Source organism: Microcebus murinus, chromosome 18 (assembly GCF_040939455.1).
Source record: "Microcebus murinus isolate Inina chromosome 18, M.murinus_Inina_mat1.0, whole genome shotgun sequence".
Classification (NCBI taxonomy): Eukaryota; Metazoa; Chordata; class Mammalia; order Primates; family Cheirogaleidae; genus Microcebus; species Microcebus murinus.
In genome coordinates, this window is record NC_134121.1 from 24,071,052 (window position 1) to 24,093,034 (window position 21,983).

The 21,983-nt window shown below is 40.2% G+C and overlaps 1 protein-coding gene and 1 pseudogene across 1 annotated transcript in view; one reads left to right on the forward strand and one right to left on the reverse strand.

The window, feature by feature from the left end:
- UTP6 (UTP6 small subunit processome component) overlaps window positions 1-10,894 on the reverse strand; it is a 28,059-nt gene extending 17,165 nt beyond the window's left edge. Inside the window, exons 1-7 of the mRNA XM_012738715.3 lie at window positions 10,676-10,894; window positions 7,665-7,749; window positions 4,202-4,243; window positions 3,873-3,965; window positions 2,855-2,902; window positions 2,349-2,412; window positions 143-261 (exon numbers count right to left, since the gene is read on the reverse strand). Of these exons, the coding sequence (XP_012594169.1) occupies window positions 143-261; window positions 2,349-2,412; window positions 2,855-2,902; window positions 3,873-3,965; window positions 4,202-4,243; window positions 7,665-7,749; window positions 10,676-10,767 (543 nt within the window). The 5' untranslated portion in view covers window positions 10,768-10,894. The remainder of the gene's footprint in view (window positions 1-142; window positions 262-2,348; window positions 2,413-2,854; window positions 2,903-3,872; window positions 3,966-4,201; window positions 4,244-7,664; window positions 7,750-10,675) is intronic.
- A 5,783-nt stretch (window positions 10,895-16,677) lies between these two features.
- LOC105859398 (PRELI domain containing protein 3B pseudogene) lies at window positions 16,678-17,392 on the forward strand (annotated as a pseudogene).
- Window positions 17,393-21,983: the final 4,591 nt, after the last annotated feature.

A 21,983-nucleotide genomic window follows, 5' to 3' on the forward strand; every position in this document is an offset into this window, starting at 1 on the left:
AATTGAAGTCTTTTCAACTTAATAAAGAATATATGTTGCACACAACTTTTGAAATCTCACGTAGACAAAAGACAAAAAAAAAGAATATATGTCTCCAAAGGACTAAGACATCACTCCCTCACCCTAGTGCACACACACTCACTTCTTGATAAAGTTTCGGGCACTCTGGATGAAAGCGCAAAGCCCGAAGAAATAGCTGCCTTGCACTTTCTGAAGACAATCGATCCTCCATTTCCCATTTGGCAGCCATAATCCACAAAGCTGTAAATGAAAAAAAAAAAAAAAAAAAAATCAAGACTTCATTTGAATAAACTAATCAAGTCAGGTAAGAAAGGACCAATGCTCCAATTTTAATACTCAAAAGATTTTGAGACAGGATCTCACTATGTTGTCCAGGCTGGAGGGTAGTGGTATGATCATAGCTCACTGAAGCATCATTCCTGCCCCAGCCTTTCAAACAGCTAAGATTACAGACATGTGCCACTACATCTGGTTCATTTTATTTGTGTTTTTGTTAGAGATGGAATCTCACTATGTTGCCCAGACTAGTCTCAAACCCCTGGCCTCAAGTGATCCTCCCACCTTGACCTTCCAAAATGCTGGGACCACTTAATTTTTGTTTAAAACCTTACCAAAAGGGGGAAAGGAATGGACAGAAGGAGTTTCTAACCACAAAATTTTGCTGCTTTATTTAAAATCGGAAAGAATATCCAGACACAAACTGGTAAATGCTAACATATGTTCAATCTGGATGATAGGTACATAAGTGCCTGTTATTGTATTTCATCAGATCTAAGGATAACATTATTATAAGTCAAATACAAATTTTAAAGGTGTTAAAATGCCAGAAAAATCAGTTGGGAGGCTTAGGAGGGAGGATCACTGAGTCCAGGAGTTCAAGGCTTCAGTGAACTATAATTGTGCCACTGTATTCCAGCCTGGGCAACAGAGCAAGACCCTGTCTCTAACAGCAACAACAAAAAAGCCAGAAGAAAATGTGTATGTTAAAAATCAATGAAATAAAAATCATGTTTTGCTCCTTTCTCTGTATTTAGAATAGTTCATAATTTTTCTGAAAACCTTTTGTCCTTCTACATAGGAATTAACCCTACGTTAACATTCTAGTTATATCCCTACAAACTTAACAGAAGTCAGTTATCTTACCAAACAAAATTGCATTTGGTAAAAATGATGCATGGTTGGTAACCTCATCTGGACTAGGAGAACCAGGAATGGTAGCAAGCTGTTACTTTGGGTTTTCTTGAGCATGTGACTCCTAAAATTGAGCACGGATATTTCTAGGATCTCTAGAAGCCATGCCCAGCTTGCTCATCCATAGGCTAGAGTGGCTCCCCTACCACTCAAATGATCTCACCCCCTTAACACCTGAACTGTCACCTTGAGAACCAGAGACTGCCCTCCGAACTGCTAAAAGTACTCTGCTGAATAAACACACCTAATGCTGTACTGCTATATATAACCTTCTGAGTAAACTGGTGCCAAATGTAGCCTATCTGAGTCTTGTGTAGCACAAAATATCTGATTAAGCCTAATATCCTGAGAATAGGTACTGAAGCACCTCTACCATAAAATATACCATTCACACATTATTTACAAGGGAAGACTTTCTCTTACAAAACATAAGTACCTGCTCTATGCCAGTACTCTTTTAAAATCTACATTAATATTTTCCCCTTTCAATTTTTAAAATCTCTCAAATTTGACTGCCTCTAAATAAGGTATCCTTCAAAGGACTCAAAAGTTTCTGTTATCATCAACTGAAAAGAAATATAGTCCTTCTCGCCTGCAGATACAATAACTAAGTACACAATAGGCAGGGATGAACTAAGAGACAGTTATTCAAGAACAAAAACTGCTGATGCCAACTGTCTAAAGCACAAGTCCTCAAAATAATTTCTCTTAAGTTCATCAAGAAAAATTCCAGGTCAGGTGCAGTGGCTCAAGCCTATAATCCTAGCTCTCTGGGAGGCCGAGGCGGGCGGATCGTTTGAGTTCTGGAGTTCAAAACCAACCTGAGCAAGAGCGAGACTCCATCTCTACTATAAACAGAAAGAAATTAATTGGCCAACTAATATATAGAGAAAAAATTAGCTGGGCATGGTGGCACATGCCTATAGTCCCAGCTACTCAGGAGGCTGAGGCAGAAGGATCGCTTGAGCCCTGGAGATTGAGGGTGCTGTGAGCTAGGCTGACGCCATGGCACTCACTCTAGCCTGGACAACAAAGTGAGACTCTGTCTCAAAAGAAAAAAAAAGAAAAATTCCAATTAGCTTGAGTCTAAATATTAATAAAATATAGAAAAAGAACTGACAAGGATTTCACCATACCTGGCTTGTTGGAATGAATGGCCAACATGGCAGAGAATATCTTGCTAAGTTGAGTTTTGGTACCCTGTAAAAGAGGAAGAAATATTTCCACTTCCTGCACAGAGAAATCATTGCTATTACTCTCAAAGTATTATGTACTGTACCCTCACCAGCCATAAAATCCAATGGGCCAAGATCTGCTATTGCTAGGGACATATCAATAAATACAGACACACTCATAGTTTTCCTCTCTCTAAACCACTAAACATAAACATATGCAATATCTAAAAATAATTCTGACTTTACTGAATATGCATAAAAATTATTTCCTTTTATCTGACACAGAAGCCATTTAGATACGATATTCATTCAGATATACAAATGTTACACTGAAGTTCAACCTTCATGGATTCTTTTCCCATTTATTAATCCTACACCTTTGGAAAAAACATAGAGCTCAGTAATCAAGTATGAAGCCCAAAGGCAGACTAACAGAAAACAGATGAGCAAGACATGGCTTTACTTACCCATTTCTTACAGAAAACTACATAGGTTACCCAAAGTTGAACATCATCCTGCAAGAAAAAGCAATGTAGTAAATAAACTGCCTGAATTTGATCTTTATATATAAAATACACCTTTGAACTAATTAATTTTGTTAAAAATAGAGGTAGATTTCATAAGTTCCAATGTGCTACCACACCCCTCAGCTTATTATGCGCTTCCTCTTAACCATGATAATTCAATCTCTCCCCAACTCCCATCCACCATGTTCCAAGATAAAACTTGTTTATTCAATTTGTTCAATGCAGATCTGAGGTGGTCTCAATCAGGGGTAGCAACACAAAATTTGTCATTCCCAAGAATCTAAAGTACTTCCTATATATTAATAATACATCCAATCCCAAAGCCAAACTTTGAAGAAAATCAAGTTACTGAGGTACTTCCCCTACCTAACCATTTACCTACCACCTCTAAGTCTTCAGTGTACTTTGTATCAAACACACTGTTTTCAGCACCATCCTCACACAGTAACTATATGGTAATGAGATCAATGTTCTTACTGTTTGTTAAGTGGCTCAAAAAATGTTTCCAGCAATGATACCATCATTAAAATAAGGATTGAGGGCCAGGTGAGATGGCTCACGCCTGTAATCCTAGCACTCTGAGAAGCCAAGGCAGGAGGATCACCTGAGGCCAGGAGTTCCAGACCAGCCTGAGCAAGAGTGAGACCTCGCCTCTACAAAAAATTAAAAAACTAGCCAGGCATGGCGGCACATGCTTGTCGTCCCAGCTGCTCAGAAGGCTGGGGAAGGCAGATCACTTGAGCCCAGGAGTTTGATGTTTCAGTTAGCTATGAAGATACCACTACACTCTATCCAGGGTGACAGAGCAAGACCCTGTCTCAAAAAATAAATAAATAAAACAAGATTAAATAAGTATTGAGACACTCAAAAATATAAAGAATGCATTAGAATATCCAACTCAGAATATGCACAACACATATCTTCACCTCTTAAAGTTAGGGATGTTCTGATCACTTACTTTCCACTTTGCTGAAGCACGCTGGAAAACATTTTGTACCCGGCGTACAATAGAATTCTCAATCTCATCCCTCTTAAACGAATATCCAATGCGCTAAAAGAGGACATAAAAAACAAAGCCTCAGTTTAATCACATTTTCTCCAAAAGCAGCATTCCTACTCAATCAGTTAACAGTATACTGATAAAGTAAATAACTGCAAATATCCATTATGGCCACATCACTATTCAGTTTATCAACAACACTGTCTCCCAAACACAAGTTCTAGCTATACAGACACACTGCTTAATTCTGTAATTTTTCCCCAACTTCTAGAAAATCTTCTACTTACTGCTCTTCTTTTCTGGATCAGCTCCAAAAGATTAATTTCATACTATAGAAAAAAAATACAAAAAATAGAAACAAGAAAAAATTATAACCTTTTAAAATCATAAAGTAGAAATCAAGACTATAAAATAGAAAATAATTTGCTAGCAATAAGCATAATTTACAATAAATGTCTAAAATTCACTGAAAAATGACCTTACATCTATAAAATACATAGCCATTAACAAGCTTATGATTGCATGCCTCATTTAAAAAAAACTGCTTTATGAAATATTTCAAGCACACAGAACACCCCATATAGCTACCATATAGCTACATCAAAGCCTACATATAGCCGGGCGCGGTGGCTCACGCCTGTAATCCTAGCTCTTGGGAGGCCGAGGCGGGCGGATTGCTCAAGGTCAGGAGTTCAAAACCAGCCTGAGCGAGACCCCGTCTCTACTATAAATAGAAAAAAATTAATTGGCCAACTGATATATATATAAAAAATTAGCCGGGCATGGTGGCTCATGCCTGTAGTCCCAGCTACTCGGGAGGCTGAGGCAGAAGGATCGCTGGAGCCTAGGAGTTTGAGGTTGCTGTGAGCTAGGCTGACGCCACGGCACTCACTCTAGCCTGGACAAAAAAGTGAGACTCTGTCTCAAAAAAAAAAAAAAAAAAAAAAAAAAAGCCTACATATATTTTAGTATATTTGCTTCAAATCTTTTTTAAAAATTAGGCCGGGCGCTGTGGCTCACGCCTGTAATCCTAGCTCTTGGGAGGCCGAGGCGGGCGGATTGCTCAAGGTCAGGAGTTCAAAACCAGCCTGAGCAAGAGCGAGACCCCGTCTCTACTATAAATAGAAAGAAATTAATTGGCCAACTGATATATATATATAAAAAATTAGCCGGGCATGGTGGCGCATGCCTGTAGTCCCAGCTACTCGGGAGGCTGAGGCAGAAGGATCACTCAAGCCCAGGAGTTTGAGGTTGCTGTGAGCTAGGCTGACGCCACGGCACTCACTCTAGCCTGGACAACAAAGCGAGACTCTGTCTCAAAAAAAAAAATAAAAAAATAAAAAAAAAAAAAAAAAAACATTTCAGGCCTGGCGCAGTGGCTCACGCCTGTAATCCTAGCACTCTGGGAGGCCGAGGCGGGCGGACTACTCAAGGTCAGGAGTTCGAAACCAGCCTGAGCAAGAGTGAGACCCCATCTCTACTATAAATAGAAAGAAATTAATTGGCCAACTAATATATATAGAAAAAATTAGCTGGGCATGATGGCGCATGCCTGTAGTCCCAGCTACTCAGGAGGCTGAGGCAGGAGGATTGCTTGAGCCCAGGAGTTTGAGGTTGCTGTGAGCTAGGCTGACGCCACAGCACTCACTCTAGCCTGGGCAACAAAGCAAGATTCTGTCTCAAAAATAAATAAATAAATAAAAAATAAAACATTTCAAATAAAGGTGAAGCCCCCCCTATGTATCCATCTGATTCCACTCTTCTTCCTCTCCAGAAGTAGCAACTATACTGACTTCATTATCATTCCCACGCATGACTCCGCACTTTAATGCTGTCTTGAATACTTTCAGATTTTATATAAATCGTATCATGCTACACTCATCATTCCATATTCTTACTCAATATTTTTCCCTGCTAAAACAGGGAATTCAAGTTCATTCATTTTAACTGCTATATTTCATTGTACGAATGTGCAATTTACCTATCCCCAGCTCCTGCTGATGTACATTTGTTTCCAATTTTTCTTTATTACAAAAAGCTGCAATTAATAATCTTATACATATCCTCTAGTGAACATAAGCAGGAACTTTCTCCAGGGTGTACCCCAGGCCTACCATAAATATGTAATCTTCTCAAGGCACTAATTTTTGTCTGTTTAAATTTATTCCTGTACCCCACTGGATTGCATCAGTGTCATATACATAGTAGGTACTCATCAATTTACTGTGTGAAGGAAATTGCTGGGTCATAGGGTAGGTTCACTGTCTAACTTTATGGGATACCATCAAATTACTTCCTAAAGTGGTTGTACCAATTCTGTACTGACAGTATCAGCCTACAAAATATTTGCTAATATGATGGATATAAAGCAGTACTATGCCCTGGTTTTAATCTATATTTGCCAGATTGTTGACGAGGCTGACATGTTCTCATAGCTTTAAATATGAATGATGTTTCCCCTTTGTGAATTGCATGTTCACATGATTTAGTGATTTTTCTTCCCAGTTGTTTGTCATTTTCTTCATGACTTATAGTTCTTTACATATGTGTACATATGTAGTTCTAACTATATGTGCTACAAATATTCTCTCCCATTTTGTGGCTTGCCTCTTCACATTTGCACTGTCTTTTTTTACACAAAAATTTGCATATTTAACATAAATAAATCAATCTGATCAGTTTGTGCTTTCAGCCTTATTTGAAGAAATCTTTCACTATGTGAAGTCATTCTTTTATAGTTTTTGCAAGATTTAAAGTTTTTCCCCACAATAAGCTTTTCAATTCAACAGGAATTTGTTTTTGTGCATTACATGAGGAAAGGATCTAATTTTATTTTTTCAATGTGGATAAGCAGGACCTCATTGATTTAAAACACAACTTATGTGGTGTTTTCGCATGTTCATATTTGTATGCAGGCAAGGGGGTATATATGTAAGACAGTCAGAGTGTGTGTGTATTTTTTAATCTACTTACTTCAGTTACACTCTAAACAAATCAACAAATCAAAGGTAGCTCTTCAAATATTTGAAGAGTGAAATAATTTGCCACTTCTCAAGTTTTCTTACCGTTAAACATCTCTAACACTTTCAATGAATACTCCCACAAGGCTTCCATCCTCAGTGCCCTCCAACTAACCTCTCAATGTCCTTAAAATGTAGTTTTAAGGCAGGGCTTAATGGCTCATGCCTGTAATCTCAAAACTATCCATTGAGAAAATGAAAGAATCTTGCAGCATACCTCTTTCCAAGTTGATAGACTTATACATACAAGTGTTAACTTTCCAACAATATGCTATCACCAAATTCACACTCCTCTATCTTGCCCACCAAGAGGCAAATTTCTTGCTGAAATCTGATACACACTGTGTCTCTGGCAATCTCTGATCTACTAACTCAACAAAAAGAAAAAAAAGAAAAAAGGGGTGGGGAAGGGGAGAGGAGATCTGGGGAGGGGGGGGAAAAGAGGGGAAGGCAGAAAAAGAAAAGTTCAATTTGGTAAGGACTAAAGCCTCAGTGGAGCAATGCTACTCCCAATGATCACCTCTACTCCTGTTCAAAAATACCTGTCTAATCAGCAATTTTGGAATTTTGAAGAAAATTGATGTTAAGTTCATCATTCTATAACTGATTTAAAATTTGTGAGGGTATTAAAAAGTAATGAAACTAATGAATTGGCCTATTTTCAAGTAAAGATTAAAAAAAATAAAAAATAATATAAAGAAAAAAAAAAGTAATGAAACTATTCACTTACTTGAACATAACTGATAAAGTCATCCTTTAAAAGGGCTCTTCGCTGTATTCTGTATTCTAGATGGGAAGCCTTCTTAATGATAGCCCTGAGAAAAAAGGCATTTTAACTGTTACTCTTGAAAAGATCAAAAGTTAAATAACTTTGGGTTTAAGTTTATTTTGAATATATTTAAAACACATATTTGCCAAAACATAATTCCCAAACACAATTATCTTTCATAAGCAAGTATTCTCTTAACATAATTACTTCTGTGGTCTTAAGGCATCAAGATACACTGTTAAACTTTCAGGAAAATCATCTTAATCAATTGCCAGGACCACTGATGATCCTACCAGCAAAGCCAATTATGTTAAGTATTTTAGATTATTTTATGTATGGTATAAATAAAGACTTCTTTTCCTCCAAATTGAGGTCACTTAGGTTTTAATAATCAAATCTCTTTCCTAGGTTGGTCTAAGTGTAGTGGTGTTTACAACTAATTGATCACAAGTTACAAATTCCTTTGTTCCTTCTTTACTCCCACTGCTTCACTTGACCAGCCTTTAAAAAAAAAAATCTGGCCGGGCGCTGTGGCTCACGCCTGTAATCCTAGCTCTTGGGAGGCCGAGGCGGGCGGATTGCTCAAGGTCAGGAGTTCGAAACCAGCCTGAGCAAGAGCGAGACCCCGTCTCTACTATAAATAGAAAGAAATTAATTGGCCAACTGATATATATATATAAAATTAGCCGGACATGGTGGCACATGCCTGTAGTCCCAGCTACCCGGGAGGCTGAGGCAGAAGGATCACTTGAGCCCAGGAGTTTGAGGTTGCTGTGAGCTAGGCTGACGCCACGGCACTCACTCTAGCCTGGGCAACAAAGCGAGACTCTGTCTCAAAAAAAAAAAAAAAAAAAAATCTTTCCTAAATTCCTCTTATTTCTGAGTTTTCATCACCTAAATTAAAAAAATAAGTAAATAGCCGGGCGCGGTGGCTCACCCCTGTAATCCTAGCACTCTGGGAGGCCGAGGCGGGCGGATTGCTCGAGGTCAGGAGTTCAAAACCAGCCTGAGCCTGAGCAAGACCCCGTCTCTACTATAAATAGAAAGAAATTAATTGGCCAACTAATATATATATATATATATATATATATATATATAAAAAATTAGCCGGGCATGGTGGCGCATGCCTGTAGTCCCAGCTACTCGGGAGGCTGAGGCAGGAGGATTGCCTGAGCCCAGGAGATTGAGGTTGCTGTGAGCTAGGCTGATGCCACGGCACTCACTCTAGCCTGGGCAACAAAAGTGAGACTCTGTCTCAAAAAATAAATAAATAAATAAGTAAATAAAGAAACTAGGGCTGGGCTTGACAGCCCACACCTGTAATCCTAGCACTTCAGGAGGCAGAAGTGGGAGGACTGCTTGAGGTCCGGAGTTCAAGACCATCCTGAGCAAGAGTGAGACCCGTCTCTACAAAAAAAATAGAAAAATTAGCAAGCCATGGTACTGCACACCTGTAGTCCCAGCTACTCAGGAGGCTGAGGCAGAAGGATCACTTGAGCCCAGGAGTTTGAGGTTGCAGTGAGCTATGATGACACCACTACACTCTAGTCCAGGTGACAGACCCAAACTGTCTTAAAAAAAAAAAAAACCAAAGAACTAAATTCTACCTTAAAAGGTTATTGCTACAAAGGACTTGTAGGAGAATATTCAGCGTCCTTGTTAAGAAGTGAGTGCATCCATATGTTCTGGTTAACAAAAGAAAAAAAAAAAAAAGGAAGTGAGTGCACAACGTGTATACTAGGAGAATTTATGCAAGTACACGGATGGGCCAAAAAAAGATGAAAAAAAGAATAAGAATATAAAATAATTAAATATATATATGAGGAGAATTTAATGCAAGATGTGCAAGATAATTGTCTTCAGGAATGGTAAGAATAACATTTACTGAGCACTAAGAGTCCACACTATGGTCTGTGTTTCATTAACAAATGTTGAGACTTCCATAGTCACATTACTGCATTCACAGTCACTGCTAAAAGACGAAATAGTCACAGAAAATTTAAAAAACTATCAAACAATTTTATTTTTTTTTTTGAAACGGGGTCTCCATATGTTACCCAGACCAGATTGGAACTCCCCTGGGCTCCCGTGATCCTCCGGCGCCAGCCTCCAAAGTAGCTGGAACTACAAGGGCATGCACCGTGCCGGAAAATGTAATTAATTTTAACAAATTACTGAATGCCTACGCTGTGCCAGTCACTGTGGCTAGGCTCTGGGGTAGCGTATGAAACTGAACTAAATGGTTCCCAACGTCGAACCTAGTTAGGAAGACTTATCCACTCCTCTTGGGACTCCCACAGCACTCGCATCTTTAAAACAGTACACTGTAATCAAAATGTTTAAAATGCCTGTCTCTCACACCAAACGCAGTGCCCTGTTAGCTCCTGACGGGCAGGGATCCCGGTCTTATCGCCTTTTATAGCTGCAAGACCTGACTCCATAAAGAGCTGAATGTTTGGTGGTAAATAGACAGACGGATAACCTTGCACTACATGAGAACTAATTCTGGGAATCATCAAAACCCGGCAACGTGTGGGAGGCCGAAGCGGGAGGATCGCTCAAGGTCGGGAGTTCGAGACCAGCCTGAGCAACAGCGAGACCCCATCTCTACTAAAAACAGAAATTCTCTCGACAACTAAAAATATATGTAGAAAAAATGAGCCGGGCATGGTGGCGCATGCCTGTAGTCCCAGCTACTCGGGAGGCTGAGGCAGGAGGATTGCTTGAGCCCAGGAGTTCGAGGTTGCTGTGAGATAGGCTGACGCCACGGCACTCTTGCCCAGGCAACACAAGTGAGACTCTGTCTCAAAAACCAAAACAAAACAAAAACCCGGAAACAGGCTTCCGCCAAGTGAGGAAAAACAAAACACAACCCCAGCGTCCCCACCCCTCCCCCCGCCTCAGGCGTCCGAAACTCCCCTCCCTCAGCCTGCCTCAGCTCTTCCCCTTCCCCTCCCCCAGCCCTCTCTCACCTAATCTCCAAACGATTGAACAGCCCAATGCGCTCCAGCTGTTCCAATTCCGGGAGTCGATCTTCTAGGCGTTCGTGAATTATCTCCGCCATGAGGTCCGAACTCTACCACGCCGCGAGCAGCGCCTCAACACCGAACCGTCGCAGCAAGACGCCCACCGCCTCGTGCAGACACCCAGCCCGAGCGCTCGCACGCACTGACGTAACAGGCTACCGAAGGCCCGCCTTTTCCGCTTCCGCCGCCTTCCTAGTTAGAGATGACCCTCTGGCTTTTGCGACCGCTGTCGCCTCCCTGTGGCTAACTGTGGGATTGCAGCGAGAACCGCTCCCGGTCTCGGGGCAGTGGGACTCCAGCGGACCGGAGTGAGGGGGCGGAGCTAGGCTAGGGGCGGGACTAAACGCGCGCGCGGCAAGTTGGACCCGGATCAGAAAAGGAGCCCCTAGAGAGGTTATAGCTGAAAACGGCATGAATTGCATTTTCTTCAGGAAGATGTGTATTTTTATTGTGGTCTCATCCCACGTCCTCACGTTCCAACACCAAGAACCAAAAAAAAAAAAATGGGGAAGGATACTGTATAATTAAACACTTCAAAAAGTCAGTCACGAAAATTGTAGGGGCGTACCCAAAACGCTTAAGTCTTAACTTTCTGCTACATTTAGTAAACCAGCGTGATGGACCTGGATTTTCACGTGACGATCCTGATTGGCTAATTAATTTTAAAGTAGGAAGAAATATTTTATTATTTAAATAATTACCCTGGGCCAGGCATGGTGGCTCACACCAGTAATCCTAGCACTGTGGGAGGCAGAGGCAAGAGGATCCCTTGAGCCCAGGAGTTTGAGGTTGCTGTGAGCTAGGCCAACACCACGACACTCTACCCCAGGCAACAGAGTGAGACTCTGTCTCAAAAACAAATAAATAAATAACCTGGCATTGTAGACAAGATCTTTCAAAACACATGTACGTGGGTGGACATCAGACACTGTAATTTTTCTTGGACATTTTTTATTGAAATAAATCAATAATGTATAGACCTTCATTAAACTATTGCTGAAGCAACTTATTTCTAAGAGGACCATCAGGCAACGCACCTTGGAAACAATATTGCCGATGTAATTACTAAGCCTACAGTAATAACGACATGGCTCAGTTCTTTTTGAGTTCTGGAAGATGATAAAAAGCCAAAGCAGGAGTTCTTGCTAGACCTGTTTATTTCAACATTTCCATTAGCACCTTGATCCTCGGTGTGATTTATGAAAGGAGAATAGGCTTAGCAATTAACTATGTTCCACTCTGTGCCTTTCCTTTCTTTTTTTTCTTTACACATTTTACTCCACTGGTCTCAAAACTGAGACAAAGTTGGCTTGGGCTTTATCATGTTTTGATTCCCTCAGATGTAAGACATGAGGGAAGTGGAAGGAAATCATGAATGTAAAACAAACATGGAATTTCTTCGTAATAGTAAAATCTCTGGGGCCTATGTTAACAGTAAGAGTAGGGATGACACTACATAGTAAGCTCCATATGCACAGGGAATTGCCCCCCTCTTTTGTTCACTAGATACCCTGGGGCTTAGAACAGTGTCTAACTTGTAATAAGCAATAAATAAATGCCTGACAGGCCGGGAACGGTGGCTCACACCTGTAATCCTAGCACTCTGGGAGCCTGAGGCAGAAGGATCCCTTGAGCCCAGAAGTTTGAGGCTACTGTGAGCTAGGCTGACGCCAAGGCACTCTACTCAGGGACAACAAAGTTGAGACTCTGTCTCAAAAATAAATAAATAAATAAATGTGTGACGATAAGAAAAGGTACTTGCTAAATTTCTTTAAGTACAAGAAAGTCAGCAAGCTCTAACAGATTGTAACCTTTCATTGTAAGGCAAATTTGATAGAGACCTTGACAATTTAACTACAATTTTTAAAGCAACTACAATTTATGAAGACTCTCTTGCCTTATTTTGAAATTTAGCTTTTATGTTTATCTTGCTCTAAAAATTATTAAAATGAAAATGGCAAAGCCTTCTTTTCACTTCTGCATCTCATGATAATAGCTGTCACTTATGTAGGGCTTACTATGTGCCCAGCTACTATGTGCATTGTTCTGAATCCTTTATGTACTAACTCACCTAATAGTATCATAAATATTTTGAAATATCAACCCAAGAAGGAGCTCCCGAAGAAGTAAAAAGCTCCTACTAGAGAGAAAGCCCAAGACTACGTTTACATAATAATGCTCACTACATCTCAGAATCCTTAGGGGAACCCACCTTTCTAGTGAAGAAACCCTAGGAGCAGGGAAAAAGCACTCTTGAATCTGGAATTCTATGGGGCCCCTTGAAAAGCCTGACTTCTTTTAGTCTTGTATTTTTTTTGTTTTGTTTTGTTTTTTTGAGACAGAGTCTCACTTTGTTGCCCAGGCTAGAGTGAGTGCCGTGGCATCAGCCTGGCTCACAGCAACCTCAATCTCCGGGGCCTCCCGAGTAGCTGGGACTACAGGCATGCGCCACCATGCCCGGCTAATTTTTTGTATATATATTTTTAGTTTTAGTTCAATTAATTTATTTCTATTTTTGGTAGAGACTGGGTCTCGCTCAGGCTGGTTTCGAACTCCTGACCTTGAGCAATCCGCCCGCCTCAGCCTCCCAAAGTGCTAGGATTACAGGCGTGAGCCACCACGCCCGGCCTAGTCTTGTATTTTATCTTTAAAATTCATCATAGATGTCAGATTAGTAAGGAGGTACTGACCGGGAGGTAGCACAAAGGAGATTTCTGGATAACGGAAATCTACTTGATTGTGTGGTCATCACATGGATGTATACATCTGTAAACATCCATCCACTGAGGTACACACTCAAGATTTGTATACTTTGTGAAAGTTATACTTTAATTAAAAAGAAAAAATTAATTACCAGTCTCTCTCTTTGAGGATGTCATTCTCTTTAAGAGCTTCAGTTATTATTTTTATGTGTGTGGTAGGGTCAGAAATATTGAAACACAAATGATCCAATCTTCTCCCTTTCCAAAAGAGTTAATGTGAATTTTGCATTCTAGCTCATAATATACTAGCATTTGATTTTAATATAAATGATTGTGATTTTTTTCCAGATTGTCAAGTAAGATTGATCCCAGAAAGATGTACCCTGTGCCAGGCATGTGCCTGTAATCCTAGCACTCTGGAGGCCGAGGCATGAGGATTACTGGAGCTCAGAAGTTCTGAGACTAGCCTGAGCAAAAGCGAGACCCCCGTCTCTACTAAAAATAGAAAATTTAGCCAGGTGTCATGGCATACAACTACAGTCCCAGCTACTCAGGAGGCCAAGGCAGGAGCATTACTTGAGCCCAGGAGTTTGAGGTTGCAGTGAGATTGTGATGACGCCACGGCACTCTAACCAGAGCAACAGAGTGAGATTCTGTCAAAAAAAAAAAAAAAAAGAAGGAAAGAAGAAAAGAAAGAAAGAAAGAAAGAAAGAAAGAAAGAAAGAAAGAAAGAAAGAAAGAAAGAAAGAAAGAAAGAAAGAAAGAAAAGATGTACCCTGATCATCCTATCTCTTGGAGAAACACTTGGCCCCCCTTGTGGTGCTCATCAGCCAGACTGGAAAACATCTAAGAGAAGTCTCTGTTAGGGTCCCAAGACAATCTCTTAAGGAGTCTGCCAGATAAAGACTAGCCAGATGTTTGCAAATTAAGTTAAAATTTCTATTCTTGCCTTAAAAGTACTTAAACATAAACTTCAAAGTAAACTTGAACTTTTCCTTGGAATATTCACGTTGTCACATTTGAAGATTAAGTTCACAGACAGCTCAGTGGTTAAAGACAGCAGAGAAAGACATGCCCGTCTTTTTTTCATTATTATTTGATAAAGAGAAGTACCTAGTTTCAGCGATAATGAGAGGCAAGGCACCTGGAATCCCATCCCCCTGCCTTGTTCGAAGTCCCCTGCCTGCTTCTCCCACACAGAGATCCCTCCTGGACTTCAAAGTCAGAGCAGAAGTGATAGACACAGACCAGTCTTTGATGCCTAAGAACATCAGAGCCCTTAGTTTGATGCGAATGCAAAGCATCTGTACTTTTCAAACCTTTCATGTTATCTTGCATTGCCAACAACAAAAGCTGAAAAGTTTGAGGTGACACACATTACACACATTAAAATATTTGGAACCAGTAACTTTTCATTTCTTTTCCTATTATTTATAGCGTCTTTTACTTCGCAAACCGCACTGGATAGTAAATTACTTCTGGCACACAGCCTTGTCAGTTTGCCAAATTTCAACTGGAGCAAGTTTTTACAGCCTGGCTAATAAGCCCTGAAAAATAGGAGGTAAGTATAATGGAAATAATGACATGGTCTTTAACTGCAGGAACATAGAATGATAACGTGAGATTTTAATAGATTCTGCTTTTAAAAGTTTTTTTTTTTATTCTAATGAAATCTTTACCTTTCTTAAGGTTATTTTAGTTTAAAACACATGTAAATAGAAAGAGTTCCTTTTAATTGGTGAAAAGCAGTTTTGTAGAGTTTTTTTTTTCCTGTGCCTGAAGTTACTGCTTTTTGCAAACCTGAAAAAGAAAATACAAAAGAAAAAAACTAAGAATATAGTAAGTAGGTATAACAATCTACTATTAAAACAAACTGACATCTTGAAAAAACATGTTCTGAAATGGTTGGCTTCCAGGATGGGGCCTGGCAATTGTTTGTGTGTGAATACATTTCATCAAAGCCATAGCTGATTAGCTACATCAACTTTTTTTTTAGTTTGCCTCAATCCTAATAGAAATTCAATTCCAACTTAAGTAATTTTTATGTCTTTTTTGAACAAGACTTCCAAATATTAGAAATGACTGTCACATGTGATTTTTATCATTGAAGAAACTTCTTGGAAGGTAGTATCCATTTCTCTAAACTTAATTCTTACATCTGTTCCCATTCACAGTTTACAAATGACAAGGAAAATTCTTTTTCCCCTTCTCATTCTGCCTTCCAATTAGACCTGGACTGATTAGCCTCAGCACCACATGCTTAGTCCCAAATTGTTGAAGCAAAGAGGAGGTTTGGAGTTGTAGTTTTTCTTTTTTTTTTAACTATACTAAAATAATATGGCCTTGATCCAGAAATGCCAGCTTTCTTACAGTTCCCCAACCATACCATTTTTATACCTCTATTAACACACACTATTCCCTTTGTCTGGAATGTCATTTGCCCCCTTATCCACTTGGCAAGCTTAGTTCATAAAAAAAAAAAAAAATTAAATTAAAAAGTAAGCTTGCCCTTAACACCTCACCATCCTCCCATCATTGTCAATTTGTATATTTAAGTACACAAGTATAAATGGGTCAGTCTTTGAATCTCTTTTTTCCCCTCTCATTAATTCTATAGGTGATCTTATCCAAGCCCATAACTTCAAATGTTATCTATATCAGTGCTGTTCAATAGAACTTTCTGTGATAGTGGAAATGTTCTATATTTGCACTGTCCAGTGTGGTAGCCACTAGCCATATGTGGCTACTGAGTTCTTGAAATGTGGCTAGAGCAACTGAGGAACTAAATTTTTAATTTCATTTCATTAATTTAAGTTTAAAATCGCCTCATGTAGGTAGTGGCTGCCATATTGAACAGCACTGACCTATATAACCTCCAAATTGATAGCACCAATTCATAACTGTGCCCTGAACGGAAATATTCCAACTGCCTATTCATCTTCTCCACTTGGAGCTCTTATAGCCATCCTCTCTGCTCTACAAAATATACCTGAAATATGACCACTCCTCATCACGGCTGCCGCTATCACCCTAGTCCAGGCCACCCTTATCTCCCACCTGGATTTTTGCAGTAGTCTCCAAGTGGCCTCCTGCTTTCAGTCTGGCTCTCTCGAGCCTATTCTTAACACAGCAGCCAAAATTATTTTGTTAAAGTATAAGTCAGTCGCATAGGGCCTGACGGCGCCTGACGGCCGGCCGGGACACTAGGGTGCTGGGTGGAGGGTGCGGGCAGGTGCAGCCTCTTTGCCTCATTGTCCCTTAGCGCCGCCGGGGCATCATGCGGGCCGCCCGCACCATGAAGATCTGGACTTCGGAGCATGTCTTTGACCACCCGTGGGAAACTGTTACCACAGCTGCAATGCAGAAATACCCAAACCCTATGAACCCGAGTGTGGTGGGAGTTGATGTGTTGGACAGACATATAGATCCCTCCGGAAAGTTGCACAGCCATAGACTTCTGAGCACAGGGGGCTGCCTTCCATTGTGAAGCCTCTTAACTGGTGCAGCAAGAACCAAAACACATGTGCAAGAACATTCTATAGTTGATCCTTTAGAGAAAACAATGGAACTTAAATCTACTAATATTTCATTTACAAATATGGTTTCAGTAGATGAGAGATATATATACAAACCACATCCCCAAGACCCAGAAAAAACTATTTTGACTCAAGAAGCCATAATCACTGCGAAAGGAGTCAGCCTTAGCAGTTACCTTGAAGGACTGATGGCAAGTACCATATCTTCAAATGCTAATAAAGGCTGAGAAGCAATGGAATGGGTAATACATAAATTAAATGCCGAGATTGAAGAACTGACGGCTTCAGTAAGAGGAAGCATAAGGACTCCAATGGCAGCAGCAGCATTTGTAGAAAAATGATAATACCAGTTGGTAGATAATGTTGGGTGCCCCAGGTCTCTCCAAGCTGGCAATATTTATTTGTTATTTAAAAAATACAACTATATTTTAGGTAGAATTTTTTTTTAATAAGCTGATTTAAGGCTATGTGACTTTTGATCAAAACAGAGATACAGGGCTTGTAAATAAAGGGATCATCTGAAATTAGTGTTGTTTGAAATGGCTAATTTTAAGGTTTCCAGTATTTATATGAAAATTTAAGTTTTCTTAAAAGTACTTGGAAATTGGTATTGACATTGACTCTCCTTAAGGTAGAATTTTAAAGCTTTTCCATGCACTGGAATTCTACCTGGCTTTGGACCAACCCCAAAACAAAGCAGAGATTACCCTGCTGCTGTAACTTCAACAGCTTGCATGAGAGAACTCACTTTAAAAGGAGAAATTATATACTTTTAAAAGATATTAATTTGTATAAGATAACTTGCTCTGCTATAAACCACCTTTAAAAACCAGTGTTTTGGTTTTATACTTAAATATTTTTTTTAAGCCAGTCAAATTTAGCAGTGGGGGGGTTGAATACCAACTTTAGTGACACTAATGTTAATAAGTTCTGATATCCCACTACCATCGGACCAGCCTGTACTTAAATATTTTTGGAGTGAAAATTACCTCTAAAGTAATATATGATGCCAACAAAAATAAAATTTTATTGTATTAAAGAAAAAAATATATATATATCTAAGTCAAACCATATCACTCCTCCACTTAAAGCCCTGCAGTGGTTTCTTGACTCACTCAGAGCAAAAACTAAAAATCCTTTTATTTGCATATACAGGTTCCAATGTGATCTGGTGCCCTGCCCTGCTCTTTCCCCTCTGCCCTTATTCCCCACTCATATCCCTAGCTCCCTCCACTCAAGATGCACTAACTTCCTTGGAATCCCTTCAACATGGCAATGCACAACCTGTGCATTGGCTGTTCTCTGCTTGGAATTCTCTTCCACAGATACATTCATGGCTCATTCTCTGAACTCCTTCAGATCTCTCTCCAATGGCACTCTCTCAGGGAGGCCTTTCCTATTTCAAATTGCAGCCCCTACCCTCAACAATTCTTATTCTACATTCTTTCTGTTTCTCCATGTAACTGATCACCATCTAACCTACTAAAATAGGGTTTATTTTTTATTTTTTTTTTTTTTGAACAGTCTCGCTTTGTTGCCCAGGCTAGAGTGAGTGCCGTGGTGTCAGCCTAGCTCACAGCAACCTCAAACTCCTGGGCTCAAGCAATCCTCCTGCCTCAGCCTCCCGAGTAGCTGGGACTACAGGCATGCACCACCATGCCCAGCTAAATTTTTCTATATATATTAGTTGGCCAATTAATTTCTTTCTATTTATAGTAGAGACAGGGTCTCTGTCTTGCTCAGGCTGGTTTCAAACTCCTGACCTCGAGTAATCCACCCTCCTCGGCCTCCCATAGAGCTAGGATTACAGCCGTGAGCCCCATGCCCGGCCTTATAATAGGGTTTATTATTTGTCTCTCCCCACCTATACACTAAAACACAAACTTCATGGAGCTGAAATTGTTTGTTGCTCAATCTCCAGAGCTAGATACTTAGTAAGTGCTCATTACATATTTGGTGAATAAACTAATATTTGTATTGTTAGACAGTACTACTTACTTTTGTAACATTTCTTGAATCCATGTTACCCTTCATGATATGTGACTTCCATGAAAGAGAGAGCTAGTATTTTATTTACCTTTGAATCCCCCAAACCTAGCATTAGAAAACACTAGGTAGGTACACAATAAACATTCTCTGAAAAGAAATTTCTGTACCTTATGCATACCATCTGTTATAAGAGTCCCAGTGTCTAATATGCCCAAAACTTTTTCTAAAGGAAACAGATCGACCCACGGCTACTTTTTTCTTACTGCTTGACTCTGGGCAATAAGCTACTACTGAGTGAACAACAAGTAAGCTCTTGGCTCAAGGGCAACCAATCCATTGGCCGGGCAAATCCTATAATATATCTTGGCATGAAAAGGTGAACTAAACTAATCTAACTCTCCTTCTTTGGACTTTGAATTAAGAAATAAAAAGAGAGGCCGGGCGCTGTGGCTCACGCCTGTAATCCTAGCTCTTGGGAGGCCGAGGCGGGCGGATTGCTCAAGGTCAGGAGTTCAAAACCAGCCTGAGCGAGACCCCGTCTCTACTATAAATAGAAAGAAATTAATTGGCCAACTGATATATATATAAAAAATTAGCCGGGCATGGTGGCGCATGCCTGTAGTCCCAGCTACTTGGGAGGCTGAGACAGAAGGATCGCTTGAGCCCAGGAGTTTGAGGTTGCTGTGAGCTAGGCTGACGCCACGGCACTCACTCTAGCCTGGGCAACAAAGCAAGACTCTGTCTCAAAAAAAAAAAAAAAAAAAAAAAAAGAAATAAAAAGAGAATTACATGATAGGGACATATGACTTAAAACCAAAGAGAATTCATGAGTTAGAGCAGAGATCCTCAAACTTTTTAAACAGGGGGCCAGTTCACTGTCCCTCAGACCCTTGGAGTCGGCTGCTAAGCAGGACAGGCAGCAGCGGCAAAAACACCCTGGGCTGGGGTGGCCAGGACCAGATAAATGTCCTCGGTGGGTCACATTTGGCCCTCGGGCAGTAGTTTCAGGGCGCCTGAGTTAGAGATAGGAGCTTGAGGAATTTGACAGGGAAAAGTTGTAAGGAAGCAGAAACTATGAGTAAGTAGAAACTACGAAGTATAGAAAAGATATACAGAATAAAGCAAGCAGAAAGGAACACAGTACCTATGACAAAATGGAGAGTCACTGAATCTCATTAATAAGAGCACCCTTGAGTGAGGATCCACAAACTGCTGTTGAGGTCCCATTTGAGCTGTTTTTATTTCATATTTTCTTTTTTTTCTGAGACACGGTTTCGCTGTCTCAGGGGCTAAGAGTCCTGTGCCAACCTCAAACTCCTGGGTTCAAGAAATCTGGGCCAGGTGTAGTGGCTCACGCCTATAATCCTAGCACTCTGGGAGGCCAAGGCGAGCAGATTGCTTGAGGTCAGGAGTTCAAAACCAGCCTGAGCAAGAGTGAGACCCCCGTCTCCACTAAAATAGAAAGAAATTAATTGGCCAACTAAAAATATATAAAAAAAAAATTAGCCAGGCATGGTGGCACATGCCTGTAGTCACAGCTTACTCAGGAGGCTGAGGCAGAAGGATTGCTTAAGTCCAGGAGTTTGAGGTTGCTGTGAGCTAGGCTGACGCCACGGCACTCACTCTAGCCTGGGCAACAAAGCGAGACTCTGTCTGAAAAAAAAAAAAAAAGAAAGAAAAGAAAAGAAATCCTCCTGCCTTAGCCTTGTGGTAGCTGGAACTACCAGTGTGCCACCATATCTGCCTGATTATTCTATTTTTGTAAAGACTAGGTCTCGTTCTTGCTCAGGCTGGTCTTGAACTCCCAGCTCAAGCAATCCTCCGGCCTTGGGCTCCCAAAGTACTAGGATCACAGACCTGAGCCACTGCACCCAGCCTTTCATTTTCATATTTTCTGCCAAACGATACATTTGAAATCTTTTTAAAAGCCTAAGAGGACCTTTGGACCTCTGAATATTTATTAGGAAGCACAAGGGATGAATGTTCTCTCTGGAGCCATTTGGTTCCCCTTTAAGATCACACTCCTATAGTAAGCTAGGATCAACTTAAAGTGTGAATGTACCTTGCTTTTAAACAAATTCGATACTCTGAATTTATAGCAACAGATTAGTCACTTTTAACAATTGTTTATTTGTATTGTTACAAAAGTAAATACTGCTAGAAATTCAAATACTTTATTCTTTTAAATAGTGGGGATTTGTAAACCACAAGAGAGCCACAAACCCAAAGTTCTGCTAAGTTTCAGTTAATACCACTGGCTTGGGTAAACACAAAGTACCTAGGGAAAAGAGCTTTCTGCTTCCTTCAAAGACTTGATCACAATCTTTCTCTTTTTCCTTCTCCATTAGTAACCCACCCTTATGGGTCCGACATAGCTGCTGCTACCACAAAGGAAGCCAGCTATTTTAAGATGTACTCCCTACTTTGCTTGAAGGGCAATGGGGCATAACGGTTAGGACCACCAGCTTTATTTTGAGTACAGTTTGGCAGTATCTACCAATATTTTAAACATGCACGTTTTAAGGCCCAGCAATTCCAACATATATAAATCGATCCTACAGAAATGCTAACAAAAGTGCACAGACATATACAAGGATGGCCACTGAAACATTATTTATAAGAGAAAAAATTGGAAAAATCCTAAATTGTCTATCAGAAGAGTGGTTAAATAAATTATATTACATCCATATGATGGTATACTATACAACTATAAAACAGAGGCAGGAATGTGTATATGTGTGTATGTATATGTATATTTAAAATGAGGCTGGGCACAGTGGCTCATGCTTGTAATCCTAGCACTCTGGGAGACCTAGGTGGGCGGATTGCTAGAGGTCAGGAGTTCGAAACCACCCTGAGCAAGAGCAAGATCCCGTCTCTACTATAAATAGAAAGAAATTAATTGGCCAACTAATATATATAGAAAAAATTAGCCAGGCATGGTGGTGCATGCCTGTAGTCCCAGCTACTCGGGAGGCTGAGGCAGTAGGATTGCTTGAGCCCAGGAGTTTGAGGTTGCTGTGAGCT